Genomic DNA, 26,976 nt, shown 5'->3' with positions numbered 1-26,976 from the left:
ACGACCAATCACTTTTCACAAAAAACACGTTTAATTCGGAAAATTGGTCTTCCCAATAGATATAGTTATGATTTTCAGACATTCCACGTTTAATTAATATAATATATTAATATTAATAGTTAAAAATTTAAATAATTGCTAAAAACTCATATTTTTATTGTGTTTATTTGTTGCTTTTTCATTCTACACACACAGCTTTTTTTGACAGATGGGATTATTCTACAATAACAAATCGCCTGTTGTTTTTGTATTGTTGTATTCTTGTAGCGACGAGGCTACCTTATTAAGTGTACACTGATGGCTATTACTGTTGTCAACTAATCAAATTGTTTTGTTAAAGAACACTTCATCTATTTTTATTAGCAAAATGAATTTTGTATTTTATCGGTTTCCTAAAACGTATTTTTTTAATATTTTTAAATTGAGAGCAAATAAATTTAAAAATCTTTGTGAAAATAAAAAAGTGTATAATAATGTATTAAATCGTAAAGTATATGGCGACGCTTTGTTTATTACTTATTCCGTTAGTATATTGGGTTTGTTTAAAAGTGATGAGGAAACGCCGGAAAATAAGTTAATTACTACTATCAAAAGATCAATTTTGTGCATTCAGCGGGAGCAGTACGACAAAGCTGAACAAATGTTACATTTAGCCTTAAGAATGTCACAAGATTTACAAAGTAAAGATGGTATTATATATGTGTATGACATAATGGCAAATTTAGCTATGGAAAGAGAACAATACAAAAAAGCTGAAAGATTATTTGCTGAAGTTATGCGACGACTATTAGGTGACGGTCTATCTGAAGAGAATACAAAGGTATATTATTTACTTTATTAGTACCGATATACATAAATAGGAACAACTACCAAAACAATAATTTTGGACTCAAAATTTTTGCTTTAATATGAGATTATATTAGGATTGTAATAAAATTGTCTACAAATTGTTAAATTTTTATATTTTTGCAAAATGGCTCTATTTTTTGTCACACCATTTTGTATTTTAAAATTTCATTATAATTACGAATTCACAACTGTTCAATACAAAATTTCAATAAGTTTTTCCAACTCAATTCTTCATTGGAGGAATTTTAAGTAAAAAAACTTCGAAAGATGAAGTGGCTCTTTTTTTCGGAACATCACTGTATGAATTATATATACATAATTAACATTTTTCATAGATAGATAGAAATTGCTTTGTATCTGTCATATGTAACATATTGTTAATCTGTACCACAATTTCGTAGTGTTTTAATTTTAACTACCGATATTATAAAGTAACGACAAATCTCTGTTGTATTAAAGAATTTATAATTCTGTAAGTTTTTAACGACTTTAGTATATTTTAACGACAGATATCGGTAAAATGTGAGAATGTCGGAAGTTTTGCATTGGAATATTTTCAAAATATAAAATTATTAACGTGAAATTTTTATTTGTCGTTACGTATGCGATACTTTTCGTTAACTATTAATTATGTTTTCGAAAATAATCGGTTAAAATATATTTAGAATTCGACGACAATTATTGTTAACTAATTAATTTTTACTATTTAATGACAAAATTTTGTAGTTAGAAAGTTAAACTAGACTAATAACTATTAAAAGGATAAGTTGACATTAAAAACAGTACCTATGGATTAAAATTATCAAATATTTTTACACCATTACTATTTGTTGAAATTACGGACATAAAAGTAAAAAAATTATCTTATCGAGGCTACCATTATAACTGGAAAGTTTAAGGGAATTGATCTATTGCTACCACGTATTCCTATTACCACATCGGAGATGCCATTCCATTTTAAGTGCCTGCAATTTCATATTAGCCTAGCATTTGCAATGGCGATTAATAAAGCCTAAGGTCAGTCCTTGCTAGTTTGTGGACTTAATCTAAAAAATCCATGTTTTTCACATGGACAGCTTTACGTTGCATATTCGCGAGTAGGAAAACCCTCAGATTTATATTTATACGCACCAGAGGGAAAAACAAAGAATATTGTGTATCGGCAGGCATTTGAATAAGAATTATTTTTTAATAATAAAAGTATGTATTAAATTTGAGAAATTATTGTCATCAAGTGGTATTATAATAAACCTTAAGAAAAATTTGATAATTTAAACTAAATAAATAAATATTTCAATTATTAGGTTTTTAATTTCTATTGGGGTAGCGAAGCACACCGGGTATTAGCTAGTAAAGTACAAAATATAAATGGTTGAAGTGTTGAGAAAAATATAAAAAATCAAAATTAGACTAATATGTTGGGAAATATTTGGCACCAATTGATTTTAATATATCTTGCCCATTTAGTTGAGAGTTTACGTTATTGAAAAATTTGATCCGAACTTCTTCGTTTAAACATTTCTGTTTAAAAAATATATTTATCGGTCAAGATATTTTTGTTTTGATATTTAAATCAAAAACAAAAAACAAATTCATCGTTTGTGATATTTATCAGTAAAGTTTGAAATTGTTTTTAACTTTTTTCATCAGATGAATAAAATATTAAACAACAAATATTTGAATTTTCTTACAAAAATTAATGAAGTACATGATTCGTTAAGTAGTTTAATCTAGTGAGGGAATGGATCATGCTTATTTTTTGTAAGCTACAGGTATTGAAAATATTTCTTTTAAAACAAATCATTGGATAGAAAAATGATTAAAAATAAAAATTGTTTTTGAAATTTATTTTAATAGAAATTTTTCGATTTTCATCATGAGGGATATTTATATTTGAAAATAAAAATTATTTTGATCTTTTTTCCAACAAATGAAAATTTATTTTCAACAAAAAAGATATTTATATGACAAAAATATTTAAAATAAAAAGTTTTCGGGCCCTTGGTTAAAAATTTAAATTAAAAAAAATTATCTGAAATTTTTAGAGATTTCAATTACGAATAAAACAAATTTAAAGTTTAAAGTATTGAGAAAAATATATAAACCAGAAATTAAGCCATAATATTGGAAAATATTTACAATGAATTATTTATACAATATTTTTATAGTTTTGGCCAAAAAACATGTTAGGCCAGACCTACATATGTATGCGCAATGGGAAGAAAACATAAATAAAAAGTACTTTTAAGTTTAAAATATTTAGGATATAGTTATATTTTTATATATATTATCTAATTTATAACACTTTTCGTTTCATTCACTTTTTTACAAATAGCAATACACAACTTAAAAATGACGACATAAACAATATTGATAATTTTCAAAATAAACCTTAACAACTTCTGCATTTATCTTGTTAAAAATAATCAGCTGTTAAGTGATGTACTTTATAAATGTTTTTGGTTTCTATCATAGCGTTACTGTCAGTTTATTAAGGGCAATATAAAAGAAGTAATAGTGCTATATTCGGCTGTGCCGAATCTTATATACCCTTCACCATAGTGTATTTTAAACATATTAGTTTTATAAATTTTAAATTTTTTCCCGACTACATTATTATCACACCAAAAGCAAAACAAAACGAAATAAAAAACAAAATACACAAGGCAATTAAACCAACAGACATCTAAACATACATAACGAAATACAGATAAACAAAATAATAAAACCAACCTACATCCAAATATACGAACAGAATTCATAAAAAGAAAAAGTACATAACTCAATCATATAACATATAAAACAAAATACACAACTGGCGTTCTATAAATCAAAACTAGTAAAAAAAAGTAAAAATTGTAAAAGTCGACTTTTAATTAAATACAAAAAGTCGACTTTTCGTTTCAACTATAGAACCCTACTACACACACTTGCACATCTTTTTTCCAATTCACAGTGTTGTTGTTTATTTAACAAAGCATGAAAAAAATATGTCTTTTTTATTGAATTTTGAGAGGTTGCCTGGGATTTTTGCTCATATCTCCGTTATTTATAGACCGATTTTGCTGATTTTAAATATATATATATATATATTATATATATATATATATATATATATATATATATATATATATATATATATTATATATATATATATATATATATTATATATATATTATATATATATATATATATATATATATATTATATCTATATATATATCTATATATATATATCTGGCATAACAGCCAAGATAGCTCGAGTACTTCAACAAAGTGCTTGTACATGGACCATAAAACCAAAATATGAAATTAGTTAGCCGAATCGACTAAAATTTTGCAATATTAATATTTTTTTGTTTTGCTCTCCACCAGCAGATGATAAATAGTTTAATTTTGTGTTGAAATCCGTGACAGAAAATGTTTAATTGCTGTTTTTTTTGTCGAAATTTATCTCTATAACTATAAAAACTTCGAATAAAACAGAATAAATAATGCGAATAAACATGACTGCTTAACAAAAGAAATCATTAAGAAAGAAACGTCCAAGAAATGTTTTAAATGTACTAAAATATTCTTCAAAAAATTTTTCTCTTAATATAAAGGCCAATAGCAAAATTCAAACTCCAAAGATATTTTTTACAAATATTATTATTACTTTTTGAAAATCGACATTTTTAACCAACTTTTAAATTAAAATCAAACATTTACTTACTAAAAGACCGTCGAATTTAAATTTAACATATGTATGTGCATTTAACAAACAATTTTGAAAATAACAGCCTTTTATCAACACTTTATAAACCATTTGTTTGATTATTTATAAAAATACCTATTAAACACTTATTTAACTTAAGAGAGTGTTTGCTCAAAATGAAATTGTGTCGCAATTGCGATTAATCGCTAATGTCGTGACTTTAAAAGATTAAAAAAAATATTTTTTTTGATCTTCCTGTGAATTTTAAGGTGGAAAAGAAAATAATTGAAAACGTAAATTGTTTTTGACAATTGCCTCAATAGATATTATTTGATTTTAATTATGAGGAAATTGATTTTCAACGACAACAATGAAAAAATTTCGGATCTCTGCATTATTTTATATTTTTATTTTACTTATTGTTATATTTTCTTATTTCATGCCAAAATAATTTAATTTTTTATTAATAAAAGTTAAACACATAAGTAGCTTATTTCAAATACCTGGGACATTATTGAGATGTGATTATTATCTACCCCTGGCATTGCAGATGATTTATAGTTTGAAAAAATACAAAAAATATATTTTTTTAGGAAATTTATACCCTTATTCTATAATTTTTCGTTGGTTTCTGTAAATGTACAGAAACAAAAGCGTGAAGATTAATATATTGTATTCTATAATAATAACAGTTTTAAAATTGGTTTGTGAATAATATATCTATATTCTTCTATCTATATATATATATATAAAAATGAATGTGTGTTTGTTTGTATGTTTATATGTTTGTATGTTTGAACTCTGTAGACTACTAAACGGCGTATTCCTGTATGTCTGGAATAGGTAAAAGGCTACTTTTCATTTTGAATTTTCAAGTGGGCGAAGAGCCACACCCACATTAAGAAAATATAAAATTTGTATATTTGAGATAATATAACAGTTAGAGTCCTCAAATTTTGTCGGAGGCACTTTAGTGTCAATATGATTATATGAGATAAAAAGTGGGCGGACTAGCGTTAGGGGGCGTGACACATAAATTAAATACAAAAATTCGTTTATCTTGGAAACTATAACAATTAGAATCTTTAATTTTTGCACGAATAACTTCAACATCCGTGTAAACATTTTGGGTAATAAATTGGCGGACTACCCATGAGTGAAGCGGCACCTCCCATATAAATTAAATACAAAAATTCGTTTATCTTGAGATAATGTAACAGTTAGAGTCCTAAAATGTTGTCGGAGCCACTTTAGTGTCAATATGATTATTTAGGATAAAATTAAATTAAATACAAAAATTCGGTTATATTGGAAACTATTACAGTTAGAATCTTATACAACTAATAGAACTAAATTCTTAAAATTTTGCACCAAAAACTTAAATATTCAGAGCAAACTTTCATCTGAGAGGGTTTGCAACGCCCATAAAATAAAATGTTAGAGATAGAATCATTAAATTTCACTTGAAGAATTTTTACATTCATCTGAACATTTAGATTATAACGAGCGAACTTTTAATAGGGACTATGAATAAAATACAAAATATTGTTTATCTAGGAAAATATAGGACTAGATTCATCAAATTTTGCTTATTTTACTTTAATGTTCATCTGAACATTTTGAGGATAAAGGGCGGACTTTAACCTGGGGAGCTTGAAGACCCCATATGAATTTAATAGAAAAAATTGTGTATCTAAGAAACTATTAGAGCTAGAATCAAATTTAATATGAATAACTTTAACATTCATGTGAACATTTAGAAAATAACGGTCGGGATTTCAGTGGAGGGCGTGGCACAATATGAATTATATACAAAATTTCCTATATCTTGAAAACTGTTAGATAATTAAAATTGGCGAACTTGCAATAATTAGCTTGTCATCTCTGGAAAAGTATTGTGGTTGGAATTTTCAAAATCTTTAATTGGGTTTTTTATTTATAGTAGAGGGTAAAAAGGCTTCCAAGTCTTTAGAATAAGAATTATTTTTTAAAACTAAAGGTATTAAATTTTAGCAAGTAAGAAGTAAAAAGATCATTAATGTATTATTTTAGAATTTAAATGAAATATATTGTCATCAAGAGTATGTGGGGCCCGGATTAGAGAAGAAATCAATGTGAGTACCCATAAAAGGAAACTATTTGGTACTTTTTCGTTTTTCAAAAGGTACTCTTTTGAATTTTCAATAATATTGAATCTAGAAACATGAAATTAAGCCCAAAGTAACTTATGTAAAAGAAGACTTTTTGGTACTGACTGTTTTTTAACACACGTAGGTGAAGGTTATATAAAATTCGGCACAGCCGAATATAGCACTCTTACTTGTTTTTTTTAATATCATTTATTTTTGAGAATATTATTGTCCAAAATGTGAACATTGATGTTAAAGATGTTCTTGCAATGCTTGAGCCCTCAAAAGTTTATTTAATATTAAATTAGTCCATTTAAAATTTGACGACTTTTCCAATTGCAATTTATGAAATATCCGACCTTTAGACATACAGCAAGGCTTTGTGAAAATATGATTAAAATCGGTCCAGCCGTTTAATAGTTAAAAAATTATAAATGGCGATAAAAGGTACCAAAACCATATTTTTTACACCTAAACTTACACCCCTCTCCTTTTTTTAGAAGTCGATGCAGTTCGTCTGCATCTACCCTTCTTGCATCTCTAGAAAACCTATTTTTCCTTCTTTTTTCTTTTTTTACCCCTTAATGTTCTAATTTGCACTACTATCACTACAAAAAAAATCGTTAAAATTGACATTACATTTTGTTACTAACAGAAAACTTTTATGTTAAAAAACAACAGTTTACACAAAATGTTTATAGAATACAAAAATTTTAAAATTCATGTTAAGAACGTTAACAGAACTAACGTTTAAGTTATACAATAAGGGTATTAATTCTAGAATACCTATAAATTTTATCGTTTTTTTAATATATTTCCGGTACCAGCACACTCTGTTAGAGATACTGTTAACAGATCTTTTTAACGGTCCTATTGTTTAACAACTCTATTGGGGTTTTCCCGCCCACATTGTATCTATTCCCTAAAATCGAAAAATCACCCAATGTTAATTTTTTTACATATTTAACTGTTAGGGAAATTTACAGCCCCAGAACGCTCTGTTAGAGATACTGTTAACCGATTTTTCTTGGCTGTCCTCTTGTCTACCAATTCTATTGGAGTTTGCCTGTCCACGTTGACCCTATTCCCTTAAAAATCGAAAATTTCCCCAATGTTAAATTATTAATTTATTTCATTATTAGGAAAATTTCCATCCCCCACCTGCTCTTTTTTTGGTAAAAAAATATTATATTTCTATTTGCCATTTTCATGATTGATTTGGTCCAAAAATATGTAAAAAAAATACAATTTTTGGGCTTACAGCAATTCTGTTCAGTTTTCTGTATTTTAACAATGTTATGTTAACTTTAAATTTATCTTCATACCCATTACTAAATTTACAACAACGTACTCGTATTAAAAACTCATTCAGTCTCGTTTGAGCGTTCATTCAACGAGTTTGTGTTGTCGCATGTCTTCTGACGCAGGGGTGGACATCTTATTGTTTTTCACATGATCTACGTTTTTAAAATTAAATTTTTTTCTATATATTTTCAGATTCTTCACATCAGTTCGAAGCTAGCTCATATTGCTCAACTGCAGGGAGACATCGAAAAAGCGAAAACTGGATTCGTGTGGACCTTGTCTAAAATAGAGGAATGTAGGAAGAAAATGCCTGATGACATCGATGTGAAAGAGTTGTGGGGCCTTACTACGAATTGGTAAGCATAACTTATCACAGACAAATAATTTCTCATTTTTGTAACATTTAAATTTTAAAGTAAATAAATAAAACATAAAATTTTAACAATATAATATTATTAAAAAATCATTAACATAAAGGTTTGACGTGAATACCATTATTCTTTGTGCGAAATTCCGGAAATGTGAATAAAAATTATTTGATTATTCTAGAAAAAATTTTAGATTTTCTTCGAAAACATAAAAAATGTCCTATTTAAAATAAATAAAAATAATAACCAGAGACAGTAATTGTTATAATAAAAAAAATAAAATTAGTTTTTCATGTTATAAATTTGTTTTTATTATATTTTGTGAAAGAAGAAATTATTCAAAATTTTTTTCATATTTCATATTAAAAAAAGGTACTTTTGATTTTTATTATTTATATTAAAATTAACAGTTTTCATACCTTTTCAATAAAAATCAAAACTAAAAATCATTTTTTAATTTTTTCAAATAAAAATCAAAAATAAAAATCAAACTACATATTTATTTCCTGTTGAAAATTTAAAAATCATTAGCAGATTTTCAATATTTGAAGCATGGATGCGAATAAGGGCGTAAAGACCACCTTTTCAAAATCGCGTTTTTTCGCATAATTATATTAAACTAACCTTTTTACATCTATTCATAAACAAATAAATTGAAGAATATAAATTTTTCGCTAAAATAGATAGTTTTAAAAGCACGATTTTTAAATACTATTTATTTTTTTGGGTAAAAAATATTAGCAATTTAATGTATTTTTCTGTAAAAAATCGTATAAATTTTAATTCTAATTGCACCAAATTTGCAGAATGGTTGGAAAACATTTCAAATTTATTAATTTTTTAATTATATTGCAAAAAAGATTATTATTGATTGAATTATTTAAGTATGAAAGTGTGGACAAGAAGAAGGGCGTATATCCATAACTATAGTTATATTTTAAAAAATTATTATATCTTGTTATTTTCGGATTATTTTAGTTAAAGAGGTCCTATCCAATTTGATAATGAACTAAGATAATAATGTGGTTCGCTGATTTTGACAATAACGCAATAAGGTGCGATTTAAAGATTTTTCTAAGTATGTATGTATAAAAATACTAAAAAATATATTTTTTTTGGTTTGTGTTTTAATTACTTATAAGGATAATTACGTCCTTGAAACTTTAGAAAATAATGCTCTAGACTGTTATGTTGAGGCTGTCCAAGTTTTATATAATAAAATAATTAAGAAGTATATAAAAATAACATTTATTTATATATACTTTCAACTAAAATATATGGATATATGCCCTTATTCCATTTTAGCAAAATTTCAAGTATTAATTTTGGCAAGTTGTGACTCGAATTTTTTACTGAGTTTTAGCACAGGGATAGATGTGAGTTATATTTATGCATATATGTGAAAAAAGTAGGAAAAAATGCCGATTTTAAAGTTTTATGATGTTTTTATCGTCTCCTGTAAAATTTCCCAAATGGTTTATACGCCCTTATTCGGCTCCATGCTTCATTTAACGATATAATAAATTAAAATCAATAATAATAAATGATATAAAAATGGGCCGAAAACTAAATACTAGTTTACGGGATTTTTTTACGATGAACACTGCAGAAAATAATACGCGGTGTAACATTTGCGGAACTGTTCTGCAAGGAAATTATTTAACAAATCAACAGAGACATTTAAAAGTCAAACATATTAAAATTTTTAAAATTTTGGAACAAAATAAGAAGAGTGAAGGACCAGATGCAAAAAAGAAAAAAATTACGGTATTTATGCTTGAAAAGGATGTGAAGGAAGCATGCGTACAATTAGTTACAAATGAAAAACTACCCTTTGCAATTTTGGATTCAACAAAACCTTTAAATTTTTAGCGGAACAAATTTTCAATCCAATCTAATCCAATAACCTCTAAAAACATTATGTCCCTGGTTTCGGATGAATATTTTTAAATATAAAGTCTTGGTTACAACAAAAACAAACTAAAGTACGTTTTATTCAAAAGTTAAAAGTAGAATGATAAAACAAGAATTAACATGAATGAAAATGGACATAAGAAAAATGAATGAATGCAAAAAAATGTTGTCAATGTATAAAATAAAATAATCGCCAATTCAGTGTCAAATACACAACAATTCTTCCCCTTCATCATTGGCACCTATGGAGAATAAATAAGGCGCCTTTTTCTGATCCTTGTCGACCTGCGTACTGGAATATTAGACCGCTGCGATGAAGAGGATCCAGGGTTCCCATTATGTGTAGTTGCTGCTTCTAATTTTGGTTGGATTGGCTGAATATCCTTTCCTGAACTTTGGTTGGCTAGATCACTACCAGTATGGCACTCACTTCCTTCCGTTGTTGTTGTTCTTGAATATGAGCTGAGTTGGGTTGGTATGAAGTAGTTCAAGTCGCTTCAAGACACTTCACTCCTGCCTTGTGGTGACATTTGAATAGAGGAAAATCTTCTAATACCTGGATCTTGAATGCTGGTTTGTGTCTTGGGTGTTGTTCTGCTAGTAACATCGCCTTAATTCTTATTTGGTCTATATGACGTTTAACACGTTTACCTTTATAGTCCACTTCGTAATGCAAGTCACCTAAGCGTGTTAATATAGTGCCAAACAACCACTTTTCCATTCGTGGATTTCCAGACAAAAACTGTACCCTTGCGCCTTTATCAATTGTTCTATACGTTGGTGTGAATTGCATGTATTGCTTTTCCATAACTGAGGTTGGAATGTCCGTAGGGTAGACGAGATCCAATCGAGTACGAATAGTACGGCCTAAAAACAATTGTGAAGGGGACTGACCCGTTGTTGAGTGTGGGGCTTTTCGATATTGTCTGAGAAATTCATTGAGGTTTTCCTGAAGAGTGCGTCTGGTTGTGCCCATATTCTTTAAGGCATCCTTAACGGTCTGCACGTATCTTTCCACCTGTCCGTTGCTTGATGGATGGTAAGGAGCTGTTCGTTTGTGGTACTTAACACCAACAATGCCGAGATAATTTCTGAATTCGGCGGAAGTAAAGCAAGTTCCGTTGTCAGAAACAATGGTAACGGGAACCCCGTAAGCAGCAAAAAGGTCACCAAGCACATTTACCGTCGCTGCAGTGCTGACTGAGTTAGTAATCTTCACCTCGACCCACTTACTGAAAGCATCAGTAATTATTAGCAACATTGCGCCTTCAAAAGGACCGGCGTAGTCAACATAGATACGCTCCCAGGGTCCTTTGGGATATTCCCAGTGTTGTTGGCGAAACTTGGCTGGGTTGTGGGCATTACGAGCGCAGTCAGCACATTTTCGAGCAATGTTCTCTATATCAGCATCGATGCCAGGCCAATACACAAATGATCTCGCCAGCCCTTTCATCTTAACGACACCCAGGTGTGCAGTATGCAGGTCGTCCAGTATTCGTCCACGAAGGCTGTCGGGAATTACAACTCTGTGATCATAAGTAAGGCAGCCAGTAGTGAGTTTGTAATTAGTTTCAGGTTCTCTGAATCCATATTGTTTCAAATTCTTTACTTCTTCAAGTAAGCGTAAAATATGTCCCAAGTGCTCATCTTTAGATGTCTCACGAACAACTAATTGGTCTCCTACGTTGTCTTATCTGGTTGATCATAAAATTATCGAAGCCATCGTAATCCCACTTTGGTGTTGTATTGGGATCATGAGTCTGGATTTGTAATATTGTGTCGTTGCGGATTGCTCTAGAACAATAATCCGCATTAGTATATCTAAATTCAATATCAAAATCAAAATTTGATAAAAAAAATCTGCATAATTTGACATCCTGCTGATGCATAATACTGGTAACGATTTGTGAGGGTGTAATATCTGGGACAAAGGCTTGTGGTCTTTGACTAAAGTCCAATGGCCAGGGCCTCTTTATCCATTTGGGGGTACTTCTGTTCCGTAGGTGTTAAAGTGCGGCTTGCATACGCCACTGGTCTTTCCAGTTTGTTGGCAACTCGTTGTGACAAAACAGCACCTAGGCCAGTTTTGCTAGCATCCGTAGCCAAAACAAGAGGTAGGCTCGGATCATACGGCATAAGCACTTGAGGTGATATTAAAGCTTTTTTAATATCCTGACATGCATCCTCTGCTGCATCCGTCCTGATAAATTCATCATTTAAAAGTACATCTCGGAGCGGCCGATCTCTAGTGGACAAGTTTGGAATAAATGCACTGTAATACGTAGCCTTGCCCAAAAACAGTTGAAGCTCCTCTACATTCGTGGGTTTGGGTGCATCTCTAACCGCCTCAATATGTTTATCCGATTTATGAATGCCGTTAGAATCAATTTTGTGTCCAAGAAACTCAACAGCGGGAGCCGCAAATACACATTTACTACGGTTAAGGCGTAGTCCTTGTTCCCGTAGTCGGTCTAGTGTTGTCTGAAGGGCAAGAAGCATAGTATCAAAATCGACAGCGTAAATTAACATGTCATCAAAAAAATTACATACATTCGCAACGCCCTGTAACACCGTTTCCATTCGTCGCTGCCATATGGCAGGGATATTTGCCGCACCGTATACGGCCCTGGTAGGATGAATGAGTCCATGTGTTGGCGTATTAAGTGTCAAGGCGTGACTAAATTCTCTATCTATTGGTAAGTGGGAATACGCATCAGTAATGTCAAGATGACAGAAAATTTTGGACCCACTCATTTTGTTAAACAGATGTTCAGCACGGGGAATTGGGTATTCGTCTATAATTATCCTCGGATTCAGTGTGGGTTTATAATTGCCCGTGATTCTAATCTTACCGTTCTTCCTGGTGACGACATGTGTGGTCGATGCCCATTCCGAGAATTCAACGCGTTCATAAAACCCAGATGCTATTTTGGAATCGATTTCTGCAGCATAGGATTCACGCAGTGCAATTGGTATTTCCCTCGCTTTTGAGAATACCGGTGTAATATCAGGTTTGAAATGGCATATTATGGGTGGTCCGACTAATTTACCTGCTGTTTCGCCAAAGACATCGTCATATGAATTCAAAATCTGCTGAAGAGCTTCATTCTGAGTAGAAGTCAATGATGGCGTGGCTACTTTTATAGTATTTACCTGATCCGATGTCGAAAATAGTTTCCTAAAATCGATTTCCTCCGTAAACTGTGAAATCCACTCCCTTCCAAACAGGGAGTCGAATTTGCCATCAACTACATAAACATTAAGTCTGCGAGTTGTTGCACCCACCTTGACGTTCACTGGTGCCCGACCCAAGCATTGTATCTTGTGACCCGTGTAGCTGCATAAATTTCTATCCGTCCTGCGCAGACGACCAGTAGCTTTAATTTGCTGATATTCAATCTTGCTTATCATTCCGCATGGAGCACCGGTGTCCAATTCCATTTGGATGGCGGTACCATTTATAGTTGTACTTATCATTCTCTTACATGTTTTCACGTCATTTAATTTATGAATACTCTCCACGAAGTCTATTTCAGTTTCGGGCTCCTCGGTCAGTTGAGATGTTTTCGAATTACACACTCTAGAAATGTGGCCTGTCTTTCCACAACTATAACACGTAGCATTCAAAAATTTACATCCTTTCCTTTGATGCTGGCCACCACAACCATAACAAACCGTATTCGACCCCTTCTGTTCATTAGTATCTCTCTTGATACGATTGTCACCTTGTCTCATATTAGGGGCGTGCTTTCTCTCGTTCCTTCGTTGTGAAAAAGTACCTACTTTATTCGTGAGGTCAGCAGATTGGGGTAATGTTACTGATGTTTTCATGTCAGTTGTCGTCTGATGAGATGATTTCAAAGCGTGAGCAATTTCGTATGCCTCTCTAAAAGTAGAAGGTTTCTTCGCAATGATCTCATCACAAATGGGTTGTGATTTCAATCCCACTAAAAATTTTTCAATCAACATTCTGTCAAGGAATTCCGCGTACTCACAGAATGATGTTGCCTGTTTAAGCCTCAAAGCAAAATTTGCCATCGTTTCACCATTTTCCTGCAACGTTCGTCGGAACTTAATGCTTTCTGCGTACTTATTCTTCTCAGCATCGAAATGTGATATCAATGCGTTCTTTAACTCACTGTATGTAGCATTATCAGGAGATCGTGGGCTCATCAGCACTTTCAAAGCGTTATTCAATTTGGCACCAATGTTCACTCTGACATAATTAGCGTATTCTTCTTTAGGAATCTTGCTTAATTTTAAAGCCCATTCGAGTCTGGTAAAATAATCACATACTGTAATTTCGTCTGTAGATCTATACTCCGAGAAAGAAAATGGTGGTGGCTTTGGATTCGTAGAAATTTGTTGATGTGGGACACTGTTCAATACCGCCTGTGTTGCCTGTTGTACTGCCTGCCGGATAGCATCTGCAATCATATTTGTCAACGGTTCAATTTGTTCAGGATTCATGGTCACTGTGGAATTCGCATTTAGAATCCCACTTCTGACACCACTTTAAAATATAATGTCTTGGTTACAACAAAAACAAACTAAAGTACGTTTTATTCAAAAGTTAAAAGTAGAATGATAAAACAAGAATTAACATGAATGAAAATGAACATAAGAAAAATGAATGAATGCAAAAAATGTTGTCAATGTATATAATAAAATAATCGCCAATTCAGTGTCAAATACACAACAAATATGCAACAATGTAAGAAGCAATTCGCACTGTCCTAAAACACCATATAATTTGTTTAAAAATTGATACTGCAACACGCCTCAACCGCAGTATCTTGGGTGTCAATTAGGGTTGCCAGCCTGGCTAGACTTGGCTGGATTGTCCAGCTTTTTTGATGCTTGTCCAGCTTCAAGCTAAAATTTAATTTGTCCAGCTAAATAAAATATTTTTAGCACACTGCAATAATTATACCCTATACCACTTTAGTGGGGAGGGTATATTGGATTTGTGCTGATGTTTGTAACATACAAAAATATTTATCCTAGACCCACCTTAAAATATACCAATCGACTAATCGACTCAGAAATCGTTTTCTGAGTCGATTAAGCTATGTCTGTTCGTCCGTCTGGCTGGCTGTCCATATAAACCTTGTGCGCACGATACAGGTCGCAATTTTCAAGATAATTGGATGAAATTATTTGACCCAAGGACGAAGCCTATTGAAAATGGTTAAAATCGGTCCATTATTTCACCTAGCCCCCATAGAACCCCCCTAAAAGGGCTTCTGAGCTCATAATTACGTTACAGATATATCGATAAAATACGGCACAACTTAGTTTTATAGAAGTCTTGATGACCCTGCCAAATTTCATAAAGATCGGTCCCCATTTGACCCTAGCTCCCATACAAAGTCCTTTTCAGAAAATTACTTGAATGTCCCAAATTAACTTATAAACACAAATATCGCGATGAAATTCAGCACAATAAAATATTATGTAAATATAAAATTTTATCGGGCTTGGTCCCCCATATAAAGCCTCTTTCAGAAAATTAGTTTTTCATCCATAAATTGCTTAAATGTATCAGAACAAGGGAATATTGAAGATAAATGCTTTATTGTGAAAAATAAATCACATTTAATATTCATAACTGGTGTAGGGTATCATATGACGACCACGCCCGGCTATACTTTCTTACTTGTTTTTATGTTATCTTTGTCAAATCATGTTAGCCAACTCTGATTGTACATTTATTATACAACTATGTTATGATTTCCCTCTTCTATCATTATGTCTCAACACTTGAACAGCAGAATGTCGTAATAAATATTAGTTCTGTTCGCATACTCGATAATTTGTAACAATTTGCAACAATTGTTATTGGATTCCGTTCGCGTACGTTCAAAAACTTGCAACGAGAGAGTAAGAGAGCGGTAAAAATTACAGTTCGTTGATAGAGAATTTTTTGATTTTACTGAATATTTTTTCCCAGTAAAAAATATCCAACTTATATTTACAACATATGTATGATTTATGAATATGTAAACAAACCAAAGAAATCAAAAATTTGGTAAATTTTAAATTTTTTGAAAGAAATATGTATATAAATTAATAACACACGAATATTAAAAATTTATTTGTAATTATATTTATTTTAAATTTATTTATCATAAATTAGTTTTTAAAAGAGTTTATTTGTCATGAAAAATTATAACAAATATTGTCAATCTAGCGTTTTAAAAACAATTTAGTTTGTCTTTCTCTTAGCGATTTTGTGCAAATTTTTATTTTAATAATATGCTTGTATCATGAAGTTTTAAAACAATAATATATTTTTAATGATACCACATGTTTTGTTAACTTTAAATATCCATTTATTTATAGGAAAAATCAAAGTTACAATTATTTGTTTTTTAGTGTTTTGTTAGCGATTGAAATTTCAGCAAAAGGGCATTACCAATCTTTGTTTATAAACAAAAAATTGGATTTCGCGTATTTTTATACCCTACACCACTTTAGTGGGGAGGGTATATTGGGTTTGTGCTGATGTTTGTAACATAGAAAAATATTCGTCCAATACCTACCTTAAAGTATACCAATCGGCTTAGAATAATTTTCTGAGTCGATTAAGCTATGTCCGTCCGTCCGTCCGTCCGTCTGGCTGGCTGTCCATGTAAACCTTGTGTTAGTTTTAAATTTCAAACTTACATTATTCGCATAAAAATTATTGTACAATAACTCACAATCTACTCTCATATAATTGAAAACGTTTTAAATACTTTTTTCTATTCATTAAAAAATATATTTGCAAAACAAAAGGGAAAATTATTTTATTTCAACAAAAAATGCACATCACATTTTTTTGTTGTGTATTTTATTGTATGTTTGGATTCCAAACATACAAAAAAATACACAGCTGAATAAAACCAAATACATCTACACACGTGTACATCCTTTTCCATATACAGTGTTGTTGTTGACATTCTTTGATGAAATTTTCAGAGGTTGTCTCGGATTTTTGCTCATATCTCTGTTATTTACCGACCGATTTTGCTGATTTTAAATAGCGATCTTCTCGAAAGCATGTCTAATAGAATTATTGAAGATTCGGATCTCGCCGATATATGGGGTCCTCTAAAAACTGATTTCAACAGACAGATGGACAGGCAGACGGACATGGCTTAATCGAATCCGCTATCTATAAGGATCCAGAATATATATACTTTATAGGGTCGGAAAATTATATTATAGAAACTACAAACGGAAACTTATATATACCCTTCTCACGAAGGTGAAGGATATAAAAACAAACCAAATGCTTTATTTTTTTAAATAATCCCCATTTTTAACATACATACTGACAAGTGTAGGGTATCATATAGTCGGCTACACCCGACTTTACATTCATACTTGTTTTGGATTTTTTTGATTGAGAATAAATTAAAAATTACTCTTATCATAAAGTTACTGTATATTTCTTACAGGAAAATACGCGGAAAGACCTATTATTGAGAGCGATACTCAATTTCTTTACGTACAGCTTACGTACTTATGATTTTTAAAATTTAAAACTTCAAAAATGGAGCTTTTTCACATCTTTTGCACTAAAAAGTAAGTTAACGAAGTGATCGGGGAAAACTAAAAATATATTCATACTCTGTGGACTATAACAAAACGGAATTGGTATATGAGAACCCCTGCATTTTTTTGGTGTATCACTGTGAAACTATTTACACAAAACCAAAATTAGCATTTTCTCAGTATTTTTTTATGTCCAGCTTTTTAAAGCCCGATGTCCAGTTTTTTTGCGAATCGGAATATGGCAACCCTAGTGTCAATGCACAGTTTTGCAACAACAATAAAATTATTATTTATACTTTAGCAATGATAGAGTTGCAGAGAAAGTATACTGCGGTGAATTTATCGCAAGAAGTGGAAGAAATTTTAAATAATTTTGATATTTCTAAACATCAAATTTACTGTGTAACAACAGACAACGGGCGTAATATGTTGAAAACCATAGAAAATTTAAATGAAGTTAACTTTACTGAGGTAGAAGAATGAGATTTCTGTAACGTGGTAGAAGACATTTCAATTCATGCTATCACATCAATTAGATGTGCTGCCCACACGTTACAACTAGGCGTAAAAGATTTTTTCAAGGAATTAAATTCAAAACCACTTGTAACAAAAGCGCGTGAATTAGCAAAATCTCTTAGATGTCCATCTAACAGGTATTGTAGTAAATAAGATATTTATATATTTGTTTTAAAGAAGTTTTGTATAACTAGGTATTTAATTTCAAATCTAAAGCTACCTCAGCCCGAAGTAGATTAGCAACTCGTTGGAATTCAACGTTCAAAACCATGAAAAAGCTTTTAAATTTTCAACATTTTTGCGAGACACATTTAGAATCAAAAAACCTTACTTCTATTGAATTGGATGACTTAAAATCTTTAATGCATCTTTTAGAACCTGTATATATAACTACGCAAAAGTTACAAGAAAAACAGTTATATTTTAGTGACTTTTATAAATTATGGATGAAAATGAAGTTAAGGGTAAAAGCAATGAAATCTAGTTATAGTATCATTTTAGTGGATTGTTTGGAGAAAAGAGAAGTACATTTATTGGACAATGACATCGTTTTTACAGCCTTATATTTAGATCCAAGACTTCGAAGAATTTTGCTTCAAACCCCCAATAATATGATCAGGGCCAGAAAATTTTTAAACTTTTCCAAAAAAGTACGTAATTTTTTGTGTTAAATTCATATTCACATATATTAATATACTTTTCATAATAGAAAAGTGACGACGTGTCTTCCAATGTTTTAAACAATCAAATTGATTTAATTACCAATTATGATGTTAATGAAAGTGAAAGCAATTTTACACTAATACTTAGGAACATTTCTAAATTTAATTGAGGTGGTTTCAAACGATGAAGAGTCAGATGAAGAAGAGGATGAATTACGAAAAGCAATAGCTGAAATAATAGATTATAACCCGTTGGATATCAACATGGACATAATGAGATTTTGGGAAGAAAAGAAATATTCCCATCCGTATTTATATAAACTTGCAAACGTTATTAATAGCGTACCCGCTACTCAAGTATGTGTGAAAAATGTTAACGGACCTTAGGTCTAATTTATCTGTAGATTCTTTGCAAAAATTATTGTTACTAAAACTAAATAGCAAATAAATAATATTTAAATATTTATTTACATCATAAATATGTCCATTATAAATATGTAATTCCATTGTTAACTATAAACTATATTCAATTACTACATATTATGCCATAAGAAATACAAATCTTCAGCAAAAATCATAAAAAGATTGTTATATTTCAATTTGTGGAAATAATAAAATGTTTTTGAAGTTTATTTCAAAAAATATTCTGTAACTTTTATTGAAGACAAATATATTAAGAATCAAAAATATTTTTTCATTTGAGTAATATAATAGAAATTAAAACTAATTGTTGTTTTCGATTTTTAATATAAAAATCAACAAAAAAAAAAATATTGCACAAAAAAGATAGATACAATAATTATAGATGTATTAGTGTAATTAAAACATTGCTAATATGTATATTTTATGCTGATTTTTATAAGTAAACAAAATGTACCAATAACAATTATATTCCCTCTCTGATAATAACATTTTTTGTCGATAATCGAATATTTGAATACAATTTTAACGTTACTTTTTACCCATATTTTTATAATATTTGTTAAATTTGGGGAAAAATTAAATGCACGCATTCGCGGTTGTAACGAAACTGATATTTATTTCATTTTATTCTTATTACTAATATTTACATTGTTGCATTTTCGAGTATTAAATTTAAGTGTTGTATTTTTTTAGGATTAAGTAATTTTAGGATAAAAAATATTATTTAATATATAAGTTAGCAATGATATATATTACATTACTCCACCCCAAATTTTTAAGGCTACATAGCATTAATTAATTCATTCAGTAATCTAGTTTCCAAATTCAAAAATTTATGTAGGCTTAAACATAACCAAAATCAAAAAATATTAATTTAATTATTTTTTTTTTTTAATTATTTTTGGACGAATAATAAAATAGTATAATAAGTATTATAACTCATATATTTTAATGTTTTCGAAAATCATATGGCTGGTAGCGTGAAACTTCCATTATTAGAAAACATGAGTCTTCTTCTCTATCGAAACTTTCGTCCGTTCCAATAGGTAGACGTGACAAGGCATCAGCATTACCATGATCTGCAGTATTTCTATATTTTATTTCAAAATTATATGCCATAAGCGTTATAGCCCAACGTTGAATACGATGTGCAGTCATAGTAGGTAAGTGTTTGTTGGGGTTTAAAATGCTTACCAGTGGCTTATGGTCAGTAATCAGGATAAACTTACGACCATACAGGAACTGGTGGAAACGTTTGACACCGAAAATAATTGAGAGGGCCTCTTTTTCAATTTGGCTGTAATTCATTTGATGTTTATCCAGCGTCTTAGAGGCAAAAGCGATTGGCTTTTCAGCTCCATCTGGATATAAATGTGAAATAACGGCGCCTAGGCCGACGGGAGATGCATCGGTACATAGGACAAGCGGCAAGTTGTCCTGGAAGTGTGAAAGCTGCGTTGCGTTGACTATATTCGATTTAAGCTCATCAAAGGATTTTTGTTGGCTTTCTCCCCAATGAAAAGTTATGTTTTTCCTACGTAACATGTTGATAGGGGCTGCCACAGTTGAAAAATTTGGCACAAAATTGTGATAATAGTTGACTTTGCCCATAAATGCTTCCAGTTCCTTAATATCTTTCGGTGGCTTTAAATTTTTGACAGCAAGCACCCCAGATTCGTCTGGTAATATACCTTCTGAACTGATTCGACGGCCTAAGTATGTAATACTTTGTTTCAAAAACATACACTTCTCTTGTTTGCATCTTATGCCATTCGATAATAGAACTGAAAGCACCTCTTCTAGTCGCTTGAAATGTTCCGGCAACGTTGGGGCTGATATTATAATATCGTCTAAATAATTTGCACATCCTTCTATGCCATGGAGAAGTTGCTCAATATACTTTTGAAAAATAGCAGGGGCGCTGGCTATGCCGTATGGTAGGCGTTGGTATTGAAAAAGTCCTAGTGGTGTATTTATTACCATTATTTCTTTCGATGTATCGTCCAGCTCCATTTGAAGGTAAGCGTCCTTTAAATCGATTTTTGATAAATATTTGCCATTACGAATAGTGTGAAATAAACACTCAAGAGTAGGAAGCGGGTACTGCTCTATGTCAATTTGCGAATTGACTGCTACTTTAAAATCTCCACATATACGAATAGAATTATTCGGTTTTTTGGCTAACACGATGGGAGAAGCCCAGTTACTAAATTTTATTGGAATAATAATTTTTTGTTCAATTAGTCTTTCTATTTCTGCTTTAAATTGAGGCATTTGCGCGAACGGAATTGGTCGACTTCTAAAAAATTTTGGTTGAGCGTCAGGTCTTAAACGTACACTCGCCTTGAAGTTCTTCACCGTACCGAGGGCTGAACTAAAAACATCTCGAAATTTTTCACAAATTTCTTTTACATGATTATTGTCTTTTTCTGAAACCGAATTTATTTGTTTGATTTGAAAACCAAATGTTTCGAATAGGTCATATCCAAACAAATTTTCACCCGCGTTAGTGTTTACGACAATTAAAACCACTTTTTTCTCACATGTACCCAATTTCATGTTTACGTGTAATTCACCAAGTACGGGTATTACTTTCCTGCCAAAGCCGTATAATATTCTTTTTGTTTTCAATAACTTTGGTTTATTTAATAATTCAAATGTTTGTAAATTAATTATTGAAATTGACGCACCAGAGTCCATTTGAAATTTAAGCGTTTCGTTATTAATTTCAACATAGATTACACTCTTTGCATTCTCTATTTTTACTTCACCTGAAATGTCATAAATTGTCTCAACCACATCAATGTTATTGTTTTGTTTTTTGTTTTTATATTTTTTTATATTTTCGGTTTTTTGTTTTGACATACAAACGGGTGCTATGTGTCCCTTTTTCCCACATTTATTGCAAATAGCGTTTTTAAATCTACACTCTTCTCTTTTATGAAAAATAAAACAACCAGAGCACGATTTATTTTTTTTGGTTTTCTTTTTTGTATTTCTTGTTTTCTTTTTCAACGCACAATTGTTTTTTCACTATGTTTATGTCTATTGTCTTTTCATTTGAAGTTTCTTTTAAAGTAGCCATAGTTCTTGTTGGTGCTTCATAAGATTCAGCAATAAGTAATACGTCTTCTGCAGAGCGGCAGAACGAACAGTGTCGTGTGGTGTGTTTACAATTATTTGGTCGCGAATCATATCATCTATGTAATTTGATAAGCATATGTTAGAGTTACAGACAAAATTGCAGTCTCTCGCTAAACCACAGATCTGCAATCCACTCTTTATATGTTTGCGTACCCTTCATTTGTCTTCTGAAAAAGTTATAACGAGCTGCTACTATGTGTTGGCTTACTGAATAATGTTCCGTTAATTTACTAATTAATTCCTGGTATGTTTGATTTTCAAGTGTTGTTACGCCAAATAAATTTTTCAGCAAATCAAAGACTTCTACCCCGCACCATGACAAGAAAAACGATTTTTGTTTTTCTACTGATGTCACTGAGTAGGCTAGGAAATGTTGTTGCAGTTGTTGCAAATATGAGTCCCACTGTTGTTGTTCCTTATTGAACTTGTGAAACGCTGGTACCATCAAATGGTCACTAGTGCGTTTCGCTACGGAAGAAGCTTCTGGTTTCTTATTCAAAATAGATTGCATCCACAACTGTTGTTGGGTTGATGTAAAAGCAATTCTATGCCGTTTAAATTGCCTGTTGCCATTATAACAAGATAATTGTTATTTTAATTTACTTATTTGTTGTTTTGGATAACTTCTAAACCCGCACTTATTATCTTTAGAATTTGAATTGTATTTTTATCACTCGTCGCCAAATGTTAAATTTGGAGAAAAATTAAATGCACGCATTCGCGGTTGTAACGAAACTGATATTTATTTCATTTTATTCTTATTACTAATATTTACATTGTTGCATTTTAGAGTATTAAATTTAAGTGTTGTATTTTTTTAGGATTAAGTAATTTTAGGATAAAAAATATTATTTAATATATAAGTTAGCAATGATATATATTACAATATTGAACAAAGAATTACATTAATTTTTTATAAAACAAATACTAAATCAAAAGATCTGTTAAATTTGAAACAAATCTTTTACTCCTTTTTACAATTTATAAAAATGTTTAATATATTAAAGCCATCATGGCGCTGTGGGATGAACCAAACGTAATGTTACGGTGCCCAAATTATGACCCTTATAAGCATTATAATTATAGGGCCTCATTTGACCCTATAAAAATTTGACTTAAACATCAACAATAAATGGCTTAAGTATCTGAGACAAGGAAAACAAATGTCGAGAGATTTAACGTGAGCACCTGCCTTGACGAACTTATCTCACGGTGGTCTTTTTCATCCACTGGGTAGACTAGAGACGGCTACCATGCGCCCCGAATTCCTTACTGAAGAACTCAGGTAGCAATTTTTGTACATGGATGGTCCGGTCCATGTACAAGCACTTTGTTGAAGTACTCGAGCTATCTAATCTCTTGCCATAGCAGCCCCGTTGCGGAATGACAGGCAGCATAGGATCAAATCCCAATGCGAACCTCGACAAGGAAAAAGCAATCACTGGTCTAAAGTCAACAGAAGAGGGTGACAAGTCCAAAAACATCAGGTGAAATCAATCTTCCGGCAAAGCGGATGGTGACCACCCTTATTATGTCATGAAAGATTGCATTATTCAAAATGCAATCTCCATCATCTAATGACCCATTCCAGTGCATTCCCTAACCTCTTAAAGCCCGCGCAACCACACTACTGAGATGGCTCTGTTGTTTTGGCAACAGCACCTAGAGACATATTTGGTTGCCCGAAATACCCAACAAAATGGATCAGGATCCCTCTTTTATGAACCAATCAATGTAACAAAGGAAATAGGCATTTCCAAAGTCAAATAATTCTAATAATTGCCTCGACAAATAGTCGCACAGCATGTATCAATATATCCTGTTGAGATGGCCACAACACCGAAGAACTTCCTCGAAGCGTAAAAAGGCACACTAAATCAGTACTAATCTCCAATATATGGAGATTTCCCAATCTTTCACTAATTTTAGCATCAGTTCCATTCCCATGACAAGGTACAGACTGTCGAGAGTTTTAACGTGAGCACCTGCCGTGTCGGCCTTATCTCACGGTGGTCTTTTTCATCCACAGGGTAGACTTGAGAACGGTCTACCATTGCCCCTTTGTCTTCAATGAAGACTCAGGTGGAAATTTTTGCACATTGGCTATGACCGGTACCATGCGCAAGTACTTTGCTGGAGTACTCGAGCTATCTAATCTCTTGCCAAAGTAGTCACGTTGTAAGACAGCCACACTACTATGGATCTGTTGATTCGGCAACAGCACCTAGAGACGTAACCGGTGGACCGAAACACGATCCATCAATAAGCCGTAGACATCGTTCTTACTCACAGTGACACGCTGTGGCAAGTCTGATATGAACAGAGTAAACTCTGAACATATCTGGACAAGGAAGAAAAATTAATCGGTATCTCTTGTATTTGATATCTTTCATCCATCATCATTCAACCCAGTACACATCTCATTTATTCGACACATTCATTAAGAAAAACATACGACACACTCATTTAGGTATACGGGTGGGGTAAGGCCCGCATACCTCTACATTCATTCTTTATCATATACAATTGACACCAACTCATTTCCAACGCTTAGTCCCACAGACACTCCTCTGTGGGGTATCTGTTGATTTTCGGCAACAGCACCGAACTCTTATCCCGAAATATTGACTATTATCATACATCAGTCTTTTAACCGCCACATATACTCTTCCCGCGAGTTTGGGTTCAACCAACAGCCACTACGTGGATCCCGAAGGAACCTCAACCAACTGACCAGCCAGGACATAGTCCTGCGGGCAACTGGCCACCCGTAGTACCAGATTATGCGGTGCTCTGGTCAGACCTCTGGCAATCTATGCAAGGACTAAGCCAAGCGGTAGACTGAAACAACCAATTTTTCAGTCCCGGTCAGACTGGAGGTATTGGGCCCTCTTTATACCCCGGGATTGCAATAACACCAAGGCGGAGGTCTTCGCCAAGGTAACATGCCCCCGGGGGGATGACAAGGTACAATTCAACTTAAATGCTTTATTATGAAAACTAAGACACTTGTTTCAAAATAAAATATATTTTTTCATTTTTAATAAAAGCCGGTTAGCCAAATTTTTTTCTGAATTTAAAAATATTAACTTGTTTTTTTTTCAAATGTCAACTATTTCAACAATTCGAAAACCAGTTTTTGGAAAATGTCAAATAATTTATCAAGGTATATGTATATCCACTCGGACCCAAAGGTCCATTATGATTCCCTTTAATAAAGAACAAGGAAAAATAATAAGAAGACAGAAAAATAAGAATAGTTAGTAGAACATTTGCCTAAAAAACTAATGATCCTGATTTGCATTCTTGCAGGCTCATTTTATTATTAAATACAATACAACTTACTCAACACCTTCTTTGTAAGAAAAATTACAAGCGCTTCTTTAACTTATTTTTTATAGACAGGTGTGGAAATACTCCAATGACATCACCGTGTTAAAATAATGAATTCAAATGCTAATGAAAAAGTAGTGAAAAGAGATTTGGAACATTACTGTTCCATGTTTGTTTGTCATCGAGGAATCTTTTATCAGAATCTGCAGTATAGATGAATAAAATATGCTTTTGTTTTAAGTACCTCTTCGTCCTTACACAACCTGCAAATATACAATTGTGCAGTTATTACATCTACTTAAGTCCTTATTCACTTCCATTGCTTTTGGATTTAACTTCGGTCATAGTACCCTAGGAACCCTACAAGTTTTTGAGGACTTTTGGAATTTTTCGGAGATTATTCTATATTAGAATAATCTAAATCAACTTTGATAATGACCATTAATCGATTATTGCTGTAAAAATTTCGATTACATTGTGATCGATTCTACACTACCATTTTTTTTACTGAAATCGATTTTTTTACATTGATTAATCGAAAATTTTTCTCTGGATAATGAAAAACATACTTTTTCACTCAAATTTTGCCAAACGCGATGGAAACGAAGTAAACTGTTTCAGTTCAAAACATGATGGTACTAAAGAATGTACAATATTAATTCGCGATGTGCCTTTTATAAAATGTGTACTGAAAACAATTTTTAAACTTATATTATTATTAAATTTTACACAAATTATTTTTAGATAACTCTCTTTTTAATTTTATGAAAATCGGCCCACATTTGTCGCTAGTCTCTATAAAACGAAGCACAGCAACCTGTAGGTATAGCGATACAATTCTACACCAACAAGTTTTATGTAAACCAATTATGGCAAAATTTTGTAGAGCGATTTGGTTTATAGATATCTTTTATGTTAAATTTCAACGTTGTACTCGGAATTTTAAGCCAGCAAAGTAATTTTCAGGGGGGAACTTCATATAGGGAGTACATTGTGTATGGAACGATTTTGGTTCTAACAAGTCATGTTTGTGTGGAATTTTATCACGGTACTTGACTTTTTAAGCCAGTAATAAGAGTTAAAATAATTTTCTAA

At 31.5% G+C, this 26,976-nt stretch overlaps 2 protein-coding genes across 2 annotated transcripts in view; both read left to right on the top strand.

Moving 5' to 3' along the window:
- The first annotated feature begins 257 nt into the window (after positions 1-257).
- Positions 258-26,976, top strand: part of LOC111687398 (tetratricopeptide repeat protein 19 homolog, mitochondrial) — a 38,959-nt gene continuing 12,240 nt past the window's right edge. Inside the window, exons 1-2 of the mRNA XM_023449835.2 lie at positions 258-820; positions 8,172-8,335. Of these exons, the coding sequence (XP_023305603.2) occupies positions 368-820; positions 8,172-8,335 (617 nt within the window). The 5' untranslated portion in view covers positions 258-367. The remainder of the gene's footprint in view (positions 821-8,171; positions 8,336-26,976) is intronic.
- On the top strand, positions 17,928-19,544 carry LOC124419913. The gene is made up of 2 exons (XM_046950917.1): positions 17,928-18,969; positions 19,029-19,544. The coding sequence occupies exons 1-2, from the start codon at positions 18,589-18,591 to the stop codon at positions 19,149-19,151; spliced, it is 504 nt and encodes a 167-aa protein (XP_046806873.1). The 5' UTR covers positions 17,928-18,588; the 3' UTR covers positions 19,152-19,544.

The sequence above is a fragment of the Lucilia cuprina genome, chromosome 2 (genome assembly GCF_022045245.1).
Source record: "Lucilia cuprina isolate Lc7/37 chromosome 2, ASM2204524v1, whole genome shotgun sequence".
NCBI classification, from domain to species: domain Eukaryota; kingdom Metazoa; phylum Arthropoda; class Insecta; order Diptera; family Calliphoridae; genus Lucilia; species Lucilia cuprina.
Note: the sequence above shows the minus strand (reverse complement) of the source record. Positions and strands in the feature narration are given on the sequence as shown.